Source organism: Copidosoma floridanum, unplaced genomic scaffold, assembly GCF_036245765.1.
Source record: "Copidosoma floridanum isolate Cflo_tuat_1 unplaced genomic scaffold, Cflo_Japanese_pri ptg000001l, whole genome shotgun sequence".
In the NCBI taxonomy this organism is placed as follows: domain Eukaryota; kingdom Metazoa; phylum Arthropoda; class Insecta; order Hymenoptera; family Encyrtidae; genus Copidosoma; species Copidosoma floridanum.
In genome coordinates this window covers 10,453,190-10,465,095 of record NW_028321878.1, presented here as the reverse complement: position 1 = coordinate 10,465,095, position 11,906 = coordinate 10,453,190, and the positions used below count along the sequence as shown (strand labels likewise).

At 36.0% G+C, this 11,906-nt stretch overlaps 1 protein-coding gene across 1 annotated transcript; it reads right to left on the bottom strand.

Moving 5' to 3' along the window:
• Window positions 1-296: 296 nt before the first annotated feature.
• LOC106646682 (ribonucleoside-diphosphate reductase large subunit) lies at window positions 297-4,462 on the bottom strand. The gene is given in 10 exon segments (XM_089589485.1): window positions 297-494; window positions 578-766; window positions 841-1,149; window positions 1,218-1,405; window positions 1,473-2,024; window positions 2,102-2,406; window positions 2,471-2,834; window positions 3,147-3,324; window positions 4,240-4,328; window positions 4,426-4,462. Coding segments are annotated over 10 exon segments (2,409 nt in total).
• Between the last annotated feature and the right edge of the window lie 7,444 nt (window positions 4,463-11,906).

Genomic DNA, 11,906 nt, shown 5'->3' with positions numbered 1-11,906 from the left:
TTTTATTGAACTATCGCTTGAGTGTTAAAGAATCGATTAAATAAAATTCATTCGACAGAACTATAGTAGAATAAAAATATCTTGATTGAAGGTCAACCCACATTTGGAGGAGATGATAAAATAGTGAGAAAACAAACAATTATTGATTTGCATGAATCTTCATGAATGTAAGTGTTTTAAATTAAATAATGTAAGATCAATACATTAAGTTAGATTTCAAAATCATAGCATTATAAATAAAATGAGTACAACATTTTAAGTTATCATTTAAAAAAATATTAAACAAATCAAAATTCTCATACGTTGCACATTATGCGGGTATTAAAATTTTTTTGAGAGCACACCAATTTGTCTTCTTTTTTTATTATTTCATTCCTCTCTGTGCTGCTATTTTAAATCGTAGTTGTGTTTTGAAGCTTGGACTTGTCTACTGTGAACTGTATGGCATTTGCAGCTAGCTTTGTCCTCAAGTAATACATACCTGTTTTTAACCCCTGGAAAAAAATTGCACAAAATTTGTTATTTATTTAATAAGTAATTTTTCGTCGAATTACCAGTGGTTTTATCAACATCTTACCGCTTTCCACGCGTAGAAATGCATAGAGGTCAACTTCTTGTACGATGGCTCAGCCATGTGCATATTAATAGATTGGGACTGATCAATGAACGCCCCCCTATCAGCGGCCATCTTTAAAATATTCTTTTGAGAAATTTCCCACACAGTTTTGTACAGCTCCTTAAGGTCGGTAGGTACACGGTCAACCTTCTTAAAATACATTTTCCATCTAAATATAACATTACTCTATGAACTTATTGTTTTATATATCATCGACAACTTACTTGTACAGATCCATTATTAGCAATGATATCGTTTTTCATGTCTGCATCCCAAAGATTTCGCTCTATCAGATCTTTCATCAAATGAGGATTGACGATCTGGAATTCACTGGAGAGCACGCGCCTTGTGTAGATGTTGCTCGTGTATGGCTCAACTGATTCGTTATTACCGAGAATTTGGGACGTCGATGCCGTTGGCATTGGAGCGACGAGCAGCGAGTTGCGAATACCGTGTTGGGCTATTTTAGCTTTCAGATCAGACCAGTTCCAGAGGTCTGTTGGCGCCACGTTCCACATGTCGTGCTGCAAGATCTGCAAGGGAGAAATCCAAATTTTTTCATGACATGTAGCATCAACGTCAAAAGTGAAAAACTGCTTACGCCTTTGCTAACTGGTGACTCGTTGTAAGTGGAGTAAGGCCCCTTTTCTCGCGCCAACTCGCAGCTCGCCTCCAGAGCTCCGTAATACAGAGTTTCAAAGATTTGAATGTTGAGCTTTTGAGCCTCTTTGCTCTCGAACGGGTAACGCATCAGTAAGAATGCATCCGCCAACCCTTGAACACCGATACCTGCAAACAAACAATTTTCCAATCATTTCATTCGATCAACAGCTACTCACCCGAATCCAATTATTACCGATCGCTCTGTGCCTAAAGTTAGATGTCTTGGCCTCTTCAACGGGATAGTAGTTGAGGTCTATGATTTTATCTAAATTCTTCGTAACAACTTTGGCCATTTCCTTCAATTTATTGAAATTATACAATTTTTTGTCCGCTGCAACAAACATATTAACGGCGATGGATGCTAAATTGCACACTGCCACTTCATCCGGTGAGGAGTATTGTACGATCTCAGTACACAAGTTGCTGCTCTTGATGGTGCCCAGATTCTGCTGATTCGACTTTCGATTGCAGTGGTCCTTGTAAAGCATGTACGGCATTCCAGTTTCCACCTGAGACTTCAGGATCGCCGTCCACAGCTTCCTGGCGTCGATTTGCTTCTTGAATTTGCCGTCACTCTCGTACTTTTCGTACAATCGGTCGAAATCGTTTCCCCAGACATCATGCAATCCGGGACACTGTTGCGGGCACATGAGGCTCCACTTGCCGTTGTCCAAAACCCTCTTCATGAACAAATCTGGGATCCAAAGAGCATAAAACAATTCCCTTGCTCTAAGCTCTTCTTTACCTTTTGGAGCACGACAAAATTTTCAATTTAAGCACGACAAATAAATTAAATGATTTATAGTATTTATAAAACCATACCGATATTTTTTCTCATGTCGAGAAACTGGAAAATATCGGCGTGCCACGGCTCCAAGTAGATGGCGAACGCACCTGGTCGCTTGTTTTCACCTTGATCGGTGAAACAGGCTGTGCTATTGAAAATTCTCAGCATGGGAGCTAACCCATTTGCCGTACCGTTAGTGCCGCAAATTCTTGTGCCCGAGGAACGAATGTTGTGCACACTTAGGCCGATTTCCCCTGCTGATTTGCTGATTACTGCACATCTTTTCAACGTATCGAAAATTCCTTCGATACTGTCGTCCGTCATCGTGAGTAGAAAACAACTGGAATTTTGAACGTTTTTGAAAATAAAACACTGTAATTGTACACGTGAAATACAATTTTTACCTGGACATTTGCTGGCGTGGAGTACAGGCAGCAACGAGCGTCGGGGTTGCGTGTGTAAAGTAACGCTGAGACATGTAATAGTAAGTTTCTATGACCTTATCCAGGTCTTCTTTGTGGATGGCAACAGCAACCCTCATAATCATGTGCTGCGGGCGTTCAGCCACCTTGTTATTGATTTTTAACAAGTAACTTCTCTCCAAAATCTTGAATCCGAAGTAATGGTATCCAAAGTCTCTGTCATAATTAATAGCAGAATTCAGCTTATCTTTGTGTCTTTGAATTATATCATTGTACTCTCGACTTATAACCGGAGTATGCTCCTTGGTAATCGAGTCAACTGCATTGTATAGGTCTGCCATTGCATCTGAAAAAAAAAAATATATATTGCGTAGAGAAACCGGAAATCCGTTTATTTTGTATTTTATACCAGTGTCACTTGAATGACAAAAATAATTTATATTAACTCAAGAAAATACATACAGCTTTCTACGGGCAGTGTCTTTCTATCAATTTTTTTAAATACTAACACATTTTTTACAATAAAATTTTAAGTGTTATTCATAACTGACATTAACAAAAAAAAATATTTACTCCTTAAAAATTTTTTTTTTTCTCATTAATGACAGTAATTGGGATTGGACTTTTTATTTTATTAGATTGAAGTATTTATTTTTACCACTGAACATTTTTTTCGTCTCTTTATGTAATTTCGAAACTGCTATTCTCGCAGCTAGTAAAGAATAGTCTGCATGTTTGGTTGTCATTGTAGCAGCAGTTTCTGCCGCCAAATTGTCAAGCTTTACTGTTGTTACTCCTGGATAGAGGCCCTTGATGACATGGAGGGTGATTGCTGCCTAAAATTGACAATATAATTTGAGTGATACTGGAAAGTACTTTTACTCAAAAAAATTATTTTATCAAATAATTTGTATTTTTATAATTGTATGCGTCGAATTTGGTATTACCCACTACTTTTAGTAAAAATAAATATAAAGTGTGATTCATCATAAATGTTATTAAAAGTAACTTTAGTATTTATCTTAAAATGTGTATGGTTGGTACTTTTACATTAGAAAAAAAATTGTGGCAACTTTTGAAAAAGCTGGTGAAAGTCGGAAAAGCTACGTTTCCTGGTAGAAGTGTTGCATTCGTTACGAAAACTATGTGGATCAAACGCTAACTTGTCATCGATACTATTGGGATTCCAAAAGGTTACGTGGCTCTATCGGTATATATAGTCACTTGACGGAAAAATAACACAGGCCTTATGGATGCCATTCTATTTTTATTGTTTTTACACGTTCAATGATTGTAATATGATAAAAGCCTTTCAACAACATGTTTTTGAGAAGATGAGAATACCTTAGCTATTTTTTCCCAACTGAATTAGACTTTTGCAGCTTAAAACTTTCCTTTGGACGTACGAAAACGCACATTTAACCTGTACAAAAGTCATTTTTATACACCTATATATACGCAGTGGCGGGAGGGATTTGTACAGGTTAAATGTGCATTTTCGTACACTCAAAGGAAAGTTTTAAGCTGCAAAAGTCTAATTGAGTTAGGAAAAAATAGCTAAGGTATTAAATATAAAAATAGAATTGCACCCATAAGGCATGTGTTATTTTTCTGACTATATATACCGTGAGAGCCACGTGACCTTTTGGAATCCCAATGAGTGACTCATGCTTTGTCATCACTTTTGTGTTACATGCAATCAACTACCTCGAGCGTAAATAAAAATAAAAATAATATTTTGTGCAACTTACCGGATCTATGAAATTCATGTTTAACCCATAGCACAGCTTCCAGATTCTAGACGTAATTTTATCGTAAGAAACTTGTTCTGTGTTTCCATCTAAAAAAGTACATGTATCATTATTAAAAAAGAATCTCTATAATCTGAAAAACATTTTTGGAACTAACAAACTAATTAATAAAATTTTGCTACTTACTGCGTTTCACAACATACATCTCTGCTTTGTTCACCATCTCATCCAGGTTTGTATAGACAAACAGCCACGAGTACAATCCAAACCTCAAAGTGCTGTAAATAATTTGAATTGCTGTAATGCATTATATTATATCATATTATAGGTTTACAAAATTTCTTCAAGAACAACTATACTTTATTATATATAAAGTAACTAACAAAAAAAATATGTATTAGTAAAAGAACCTACACCTCAGTGGTATAAGTATTAAGTAGTTCTTCTGCTTTAACAGTTTATCAGTCGCTTGCACGGCTAACTTTCGACTATAAGGCTGCTTAATCGTTTCTCGGTCACATATTACATCGTCCAACTTGAACCAAGTGGTAGGATATAGTGATAAGAGTACGTTTTTTAATAGAAATTTTTTAGAAAGCAACTGCTAAACAATTATTTACTTAATTATAAAACGTTTTAATAGAATCATAGAGAAAAATACTAGGATAAAATACATAATATAAAAAAAGTTTTGCTAATTTAAAATCTACAACTTTTGTATTACATTTTTTGTCTAGAGATGTGTAAGTCACTGAAACAACTAAGCTATCGTCGGGCTGAGAAACACATACTGTGGTGGTGAAACAGAAAACTGTAAAACTTACTGCCGAAATTAATCTATTTTGTTACCAACTTAGGTACAAATTATATTATCTATGATTAAAAAAAAAAAAAATTAATTTCTCGAGTAGTGTTTGAAACGTTGATAGAAGAATGGTGAAATACATGAGTAAGCGGTTGCGAAATCCGTTTATTTTGTATTTCATACCAGTGTCACTTGAATGACAAAAATAATTTATATTAACTCAAGAGAATACATACAGCTTCCTACGGGCAGTGTCTTTCTATCAATTTTTTTAAATACTAACACATTTTTTACAATAAAATTTTATGTGTTATTCATAACTGACATTAACAAAAAAAAATATTTACTCCTTAAAAATTTTTTTTTTTTCTCATTAATGGCAGTAATTGGGATTGGACTTTTTATTTTTTCAGACTGAAGTATTTATTTTTACCACTGAACATTTTTTTCGTGTCTTTATGTAATTTCGAAACTGCTATTCTCGCAGCTAATGTAGAATAATCTGCATGTTTGATTGTCATTGTAGCAACAGTTTCTGCCACCAAATTGTCAAGCTTCACTGTTGTTACTCCTGGATAGAGGCCCTTGATGACATGGAGGGTGATTGCTGCCTAAAATTGACAATATAATTTGAGTGATACTGGAAAGTACTTTTACTCAAAAAAATTATTTTATTAAATAATTTGTATTTTTATAATTGTATGCGTCAAATTTGGTATTACCCACTACTTTTAGTAGAAATAAATATGAAGTGTGATTCATTATAAATGTTATTAAAAGTTACTTTAGTATTTATCTTAAAATGTGTATGGTTGGTACTTTTACATTAGAAAAAAAATTGTGGCAACTTTTGAAAAAGCTGGTAAAAGTCGGAAAAGCTACGTTTCCTGGTAGAAGTGTTGCATTCGTTACAAAAACTATGTGGATCAAACGCTAACTTGTCATCGATACTATTGGGATTCCAAAAGGTCACGTGACTCTATCGGTATATATAGTCACTTGACGGAAAAATAACACAGGCCTTATGGATGCCATTCTATTTTTATTGTTTTTACACGTTTAATGATTGTAATGCGATAAAAGCCTTTCAATAACATGTTTTTGAAAAGATGACAATACTTGAGCTATTTTTTCCCAACTCAATTAGACTTTTGCAGCTTAAAACTTTCCTTTGGACGTACGAAAACGCACATTTAACCTGTACATAAGTCATGTTTATACACCTATATATACGCAGTGGCGGGAGGGATTTGTACAGGTTAAATGTGCATTTTCGTACGCTCAAAAGAAAGTTTTAAGCTGCAAAAGTCTAATTGAGTTAGGAAAAAATAGCTAAGGTATTAAATATAAAAATAGAATTGCACCCATAAGGCATGTGTTATTTTTCTGACTATATATACCGTGAGAGTCACGTGACCTTTTGGAATCCCAATGGGTGGCTCATGCTTTGTCATCACTTTTGTGTTACATGCAATCGACTACCTCGAGCGTAAATAAAAACCAAAATATTATTTTGTGCAACTTACCGGATCTATGAAATTCATGTTTAACCCATAGCACAGCTTCCAGATTCTTGACGTAATTTTATCGTAAGAAACTTGTTCTGTGTTTCCATCTAAAAAAGTACATGTATCATTATTAAAAAAGAATCTCTATAATCTGAAAAACATTTTTGGAACTAACAAACTAATTAATAAAATTTTGCTACTCACTGCGTTTCACAACATACATCTCTGCTTTGTTCACCATCTCATCCTGGTTTGTATAGACAAACAGCTACGAGTACAATCCAAACCTCAAAGTGCTGTCAATAATTTGAATTGCTGCGATGCATTATATTATATCATATTATAGGTTTACAAAATTTCTTCAAGAACAACTATACTTTATTATATATAAAGTAACTAACAAAAAAAATATGTATTAGTAAAAGAAGCTACACCTCAGTGGTGTAAGTATTAAGTAGTTCATCTGCTTCAACAGTTCATCAGTTGCTTGCATATCTAACTTTCGACTAAGGCTACTTAATCGTTTCTCGGTCACATATTACATCGTCCAACTTGAACCAAGTGGTAGGATATAGTGATAAGAGTACGTTTTTTAATAGAAATTTTTAAGAAAGCAACTGCTAAACAATTATTTACTTAATTATAAAACGTTTTAATGGAATCATGGAGAAAAATACTAGGATAAAATACATGATATAAAAAATTTTGCTAATTCAAAATCTACAACTTTCGTATTACATTTTTTGTCTAGAGATGTGTAAGTCACTGGGGCAACTAAGCTATCGTCGGGCTGAGAAACACATACTGTGGTTGTGAAACAGAAAACTGTTATACTTACTGCCGAAATTTAACTATTTTGTTACCAACTTAGGTACAAATTATATTATCTATAATTAAAAAAAAAAAAAATTAATTTCTCTAGTAGTGTTTGAAACATTGATAAAAGAATGGTAAAATGCATAAGTAAGCGGTTGCGGTTTCTGGCTTGACAACGTACTTAAACGATGTTATTTTAATTTTTTTGTTATTTAAAAAATGGTGTATACTTATCGAGCGAATGTTCTAGTCGCTCTAACTCTTGCTGATAAAGGATTTTCTCATCAAAGGATAATATGAAGTACTCACACATTTTAACTGTTGTACAAGAGCATATCTTAATATCATTAGATTTTTTTACCTTTTTCTTCTTATTTTATCCAATATGATTGGCTAAATTTTTAACAGTTTAATATGAAACTATGCTCTTTATCAAACAAAAATCGTAAAGTATAGCTTACGAATTTAAGACCTTTTTTACTAATTCAAGTACGACCATAATTATTTCTTAACGAAAAAATTTCCGTACAATTTTTTGCTTGGCAATAAAAACAAAAATTTTGATAAAAATTATGCATTTTACTTAACTTACTGAAAACATGAGGAGACGTAAGTTAATGAAAAAATAAGTTTCTGTTACGTAATGCGAATAAAGACACTTTTGTTTAACTCGTAAACTAATTAACCCCTTCTTGGTACCATTGGCCTTAAATCTGATACAATAAGCTTTTTTCTCGTCCTGCATTCTAGGAAGAAAATATTCTTTATTGACTGATAGTACTATAAGGGCATGGCCATTGTCATAAAAGCCCACAAAACGTACAGTCTCTCGGCTTTCACGTATACACCTACTCACAGACAAAGATTTTTCCCAAACATATTTATGTCGTGTTAAATTATGGTTCGATTTTTGTCCATTAGGAAGCTTCTTCGAGAAAGTACAACAGAAAAATTTTCAGCAGTACGTAGTAGCGGCAACATCGACTCAACGAAAATGACACCACGACGCCTTGGCTTGTACAACACGTACACGAGACGCGAGGATCTGCTGCGATACCCAACTCTCTCCTTACAAGCCTGCTTCCTGCCACCGCAGGCACTGAAGGATAACGTTCGTCGTTGTCGTTGTTGTTGCATTGCGCAACATCATACTTGCATTCCTCAACTTTTTCTTTCAGTAGCCAATAACAACTCCCTTGTCTTCGCACTTTAATAAAACAGCTGCTGGGCAGCATCAACGACCATGATGTTGGGGGCCCATAAGAATAGGCTTTTATGTAGGTTCCCACGGTACTTTCAGATATTCATGGGTACACATGGATACTTATGTGTATGTTTTACGTAAGTAATAGCATGCGCGACTATAGTTACGATTCGTTGCCTATTTACGACGTAAGCCCACTTATTTTCGTAAAAATTATATGATACGAATCGTCTATCAAGTATAAGGGAGTAGAAAGAAGAAAAATTTATCCTAAAATGTTACCTGTGTAATCAACTCCAAGATACGTGTGAATCAAGTTTCCAGATAAAATTTATTTTAGAACAAAGCGTGAAATGAAGCACAAGAGTTGCTTTTTATGTTGATGCCAATGACTTGTAATCGTTTCAGATGATATTTTGCGTTCAGTCGAAATTCATATCCATGTATTGTCGAGTGCAAGAAACGGTGGACAAAAACCGCAACGTTCCCCTGACCTACAAATAAAAAGCTGATCATCCCACCTGTACAATCGCTGCGTAAGACTATGCGACCAATGCGATTTCTTTTGGCGCGTGGTATTATCTCGAAGTCTGCATGTATATATATGTCGGTCTCGTCAGAGTTCTCGGATGACTCGAGGAGTGTACTCGATCGTCCACGACCATGCCACCTTGTATACACCTACATTGGATATCGGATCCGTGGCATCGGCTCGCTGGCTTTAGCTCCCGGATTACGTGCACATGCAGAATTAGCGTCGAAGCCTTGATTGATTCAAGTACCTACTGTACATGTGTAGTGCAATTATCTTGGGGTTGTTCAGTCATTCATTCTTAGATCGAAACGTAAAGTCATGACAAGCAAAGGGGGCTGTGCTTAAACGATAGAAACGTTACATCTCGAGCATGGATAGCTCGATGAATATTTTTTTTATTCACAGGTGTTACAGGTATATTTGGTTGTAGACGCAGGGTACGAGAAAAAGACAACAACGCATCCATCGAACTCGACCCAACTCCAGTACTACCCTCTCTATCGTCTTTTTGACTACCAATTGCATGCATTGGCGTGCTTCCACGTGCACTTTTTCTCTTCAGTCCCAAATGACACTTAAAAAAAATCGAGTGTTTTTCCAGCCCAGCTTTCTCTCTTCTGCAAATAGATGGCCCATGGTGTACGTATACTTAAAACAATCGAACGAGCTACACGTGTGCCTGTCGTTCGCTCTCTTTCTTCCTCTACTCCCCGTGTTTAAGCACGCGAATCGCGTGTCCGCAAACAACCAACGGGTGTTGCGTCACGTTTGTCTCTGCGTAAGTATGCACAGGTACACGGACTTTCATCGATGAATCAGCTATCATAGGCCTGGCAGATACAAGAGGCGCGAAAGCCATCACGTCGAGTATCTTTTTCTTTGCTCAATTACACATCGGGGTATCAGGAGGATTGCGCTGCGTGTGTTTCACTTTCACCCGCGAAGGAATGGAACAAAAGTACTCAATAATCCTCTCGACGGCATTCTCAGACAATGAGTCATTTCACTTTGCATTTACATGCTTACACAGGTGGATGTGTCTTTGATTTTTCCACGGAAATCGAGTAGCACGTGTGTTTTTGTATACAGAGCGCAAGTGCATCATTCACGTGGCTTCTTTGACCACAGACCTTCGCGTGGGTTACTCGACAATTGGTTTCTTCTCATTGGTCGTCGCGAGGGAATCGCATTTAAGGTAGTTGTACAGGTACCGCCAGAGTCATGAAACTTTTTGATTTGTGTAGTAGAACGATCTGACAACGTCGCTTTGCGGTCATGTGTGTGTGCCTGTAAGTGTGTGTTCAGAGCATCATAGAAGGAGCACTTCGTTGATCAGCTGTAGCAAAAGGAGAAGCGTGTGTATCTTTTTTTTAGTTAATAAAATAGTCATGCCCAAAGAAAAAAATAAAAAGTTTTTTTGGAAAGGTGTAAGGGTAAGCGAGAAAGTATATAATGCACGCATTAATCAGCAAAAAGCCGGCCGAAACGTGTGGAATGTATTTATGTGGAATGTGTTATATATTTATTTATCATATTTATTTAAAATATACGTCCTATAACAATAATTGAAAATCTATAAGAGAGATTGCAGTAATCAGGATTTACGAGCAATCATATGTACCTATTTACCTTTCAAACCGCGCGCGTAATATCAGATTATGCGGCGTTGCCATATTTTCAAATAGCGTCTCACAAATGCACGTTCTTCACGCTTTACTATTTAATTACTTTTCTCACAAGTACCCTTGGAAGGTTTTGAAAGCGAATATATAATTGTCATTTAATTATCTTTCTACTGTCCAAAGGGCATCAGAACCTATCCTATATTAGCAACGACATGAATGATAATATACAGACAGCTCCGTGGTTTCCCATAAGACGCCATGTTGAATTGGCATGTATACAAAAACTCAAGGCATGCAAATAATTATGAATATCTCCCTTTATAGGTACCCTCGGGTCACAAAAATTTAGATTTCTTATTTTTATGCATTAATCTACCATCCTGCAAAATATCATAATTTTCTATCCTATATTTCAATTTGCTGTACAACTACCTTAATGAGATCTGCGCGATCTGAAGCCCAGCTTCAAGGTGAAATAAACTGTAGGGGGTGGTTTCGGGCTTTATCGCGCTCTAATGCGTGACGCTTGGATGGATACCGTTGCGCAAGCCGAGCGTGTCTTGGTAGGTATTGAAAAACATTGTTTTTTCCAAGCCCTATATACACATGTGTTACTTGGGTTTGTCTGTCAATAGAAAAATCGGGAGAAATTAAAAGCTGTCTAATAAATTTGACTCGCTGTATAGGATAATGATGATTCGAAAAAGGTTGCAAATTTGGAGATCCATGATCAGCTTCAAATTGTTTATTTGTACAGCACAGTGAAACTTTTGCTATTACTGTATATTATCATGACGCTATAGTGATGATTCGCCACTAATATTCGTGTGAATAAACTATTATAGGCTACCAATCCCTATGCTCAGAACAATTTTCCGATTGGACACTGTCTCAGAAGTATATCCATCTACGAGTAAATCATAAACATCCATTCGGTAAAAGCGTGGAAAGACAAAAGCTTGAGAAAAAAGGGGCAAGTGACTGACGTAACTCGATGTAATTCCACGTAAGAGAGCCCGAGGTACCTGTATAAAAAAAAGCTCCAAGAAAAGGGAACGCCTATATAACCCTTAGCAACAAGGAGAGAGGAAAGCTCTGCCATTTTCTCCTCCTCGCTCGCCAGCAAAAACTTAAAGATGATTAAAGGGCCCTTCGCTTTCGCTCTCTACTATTT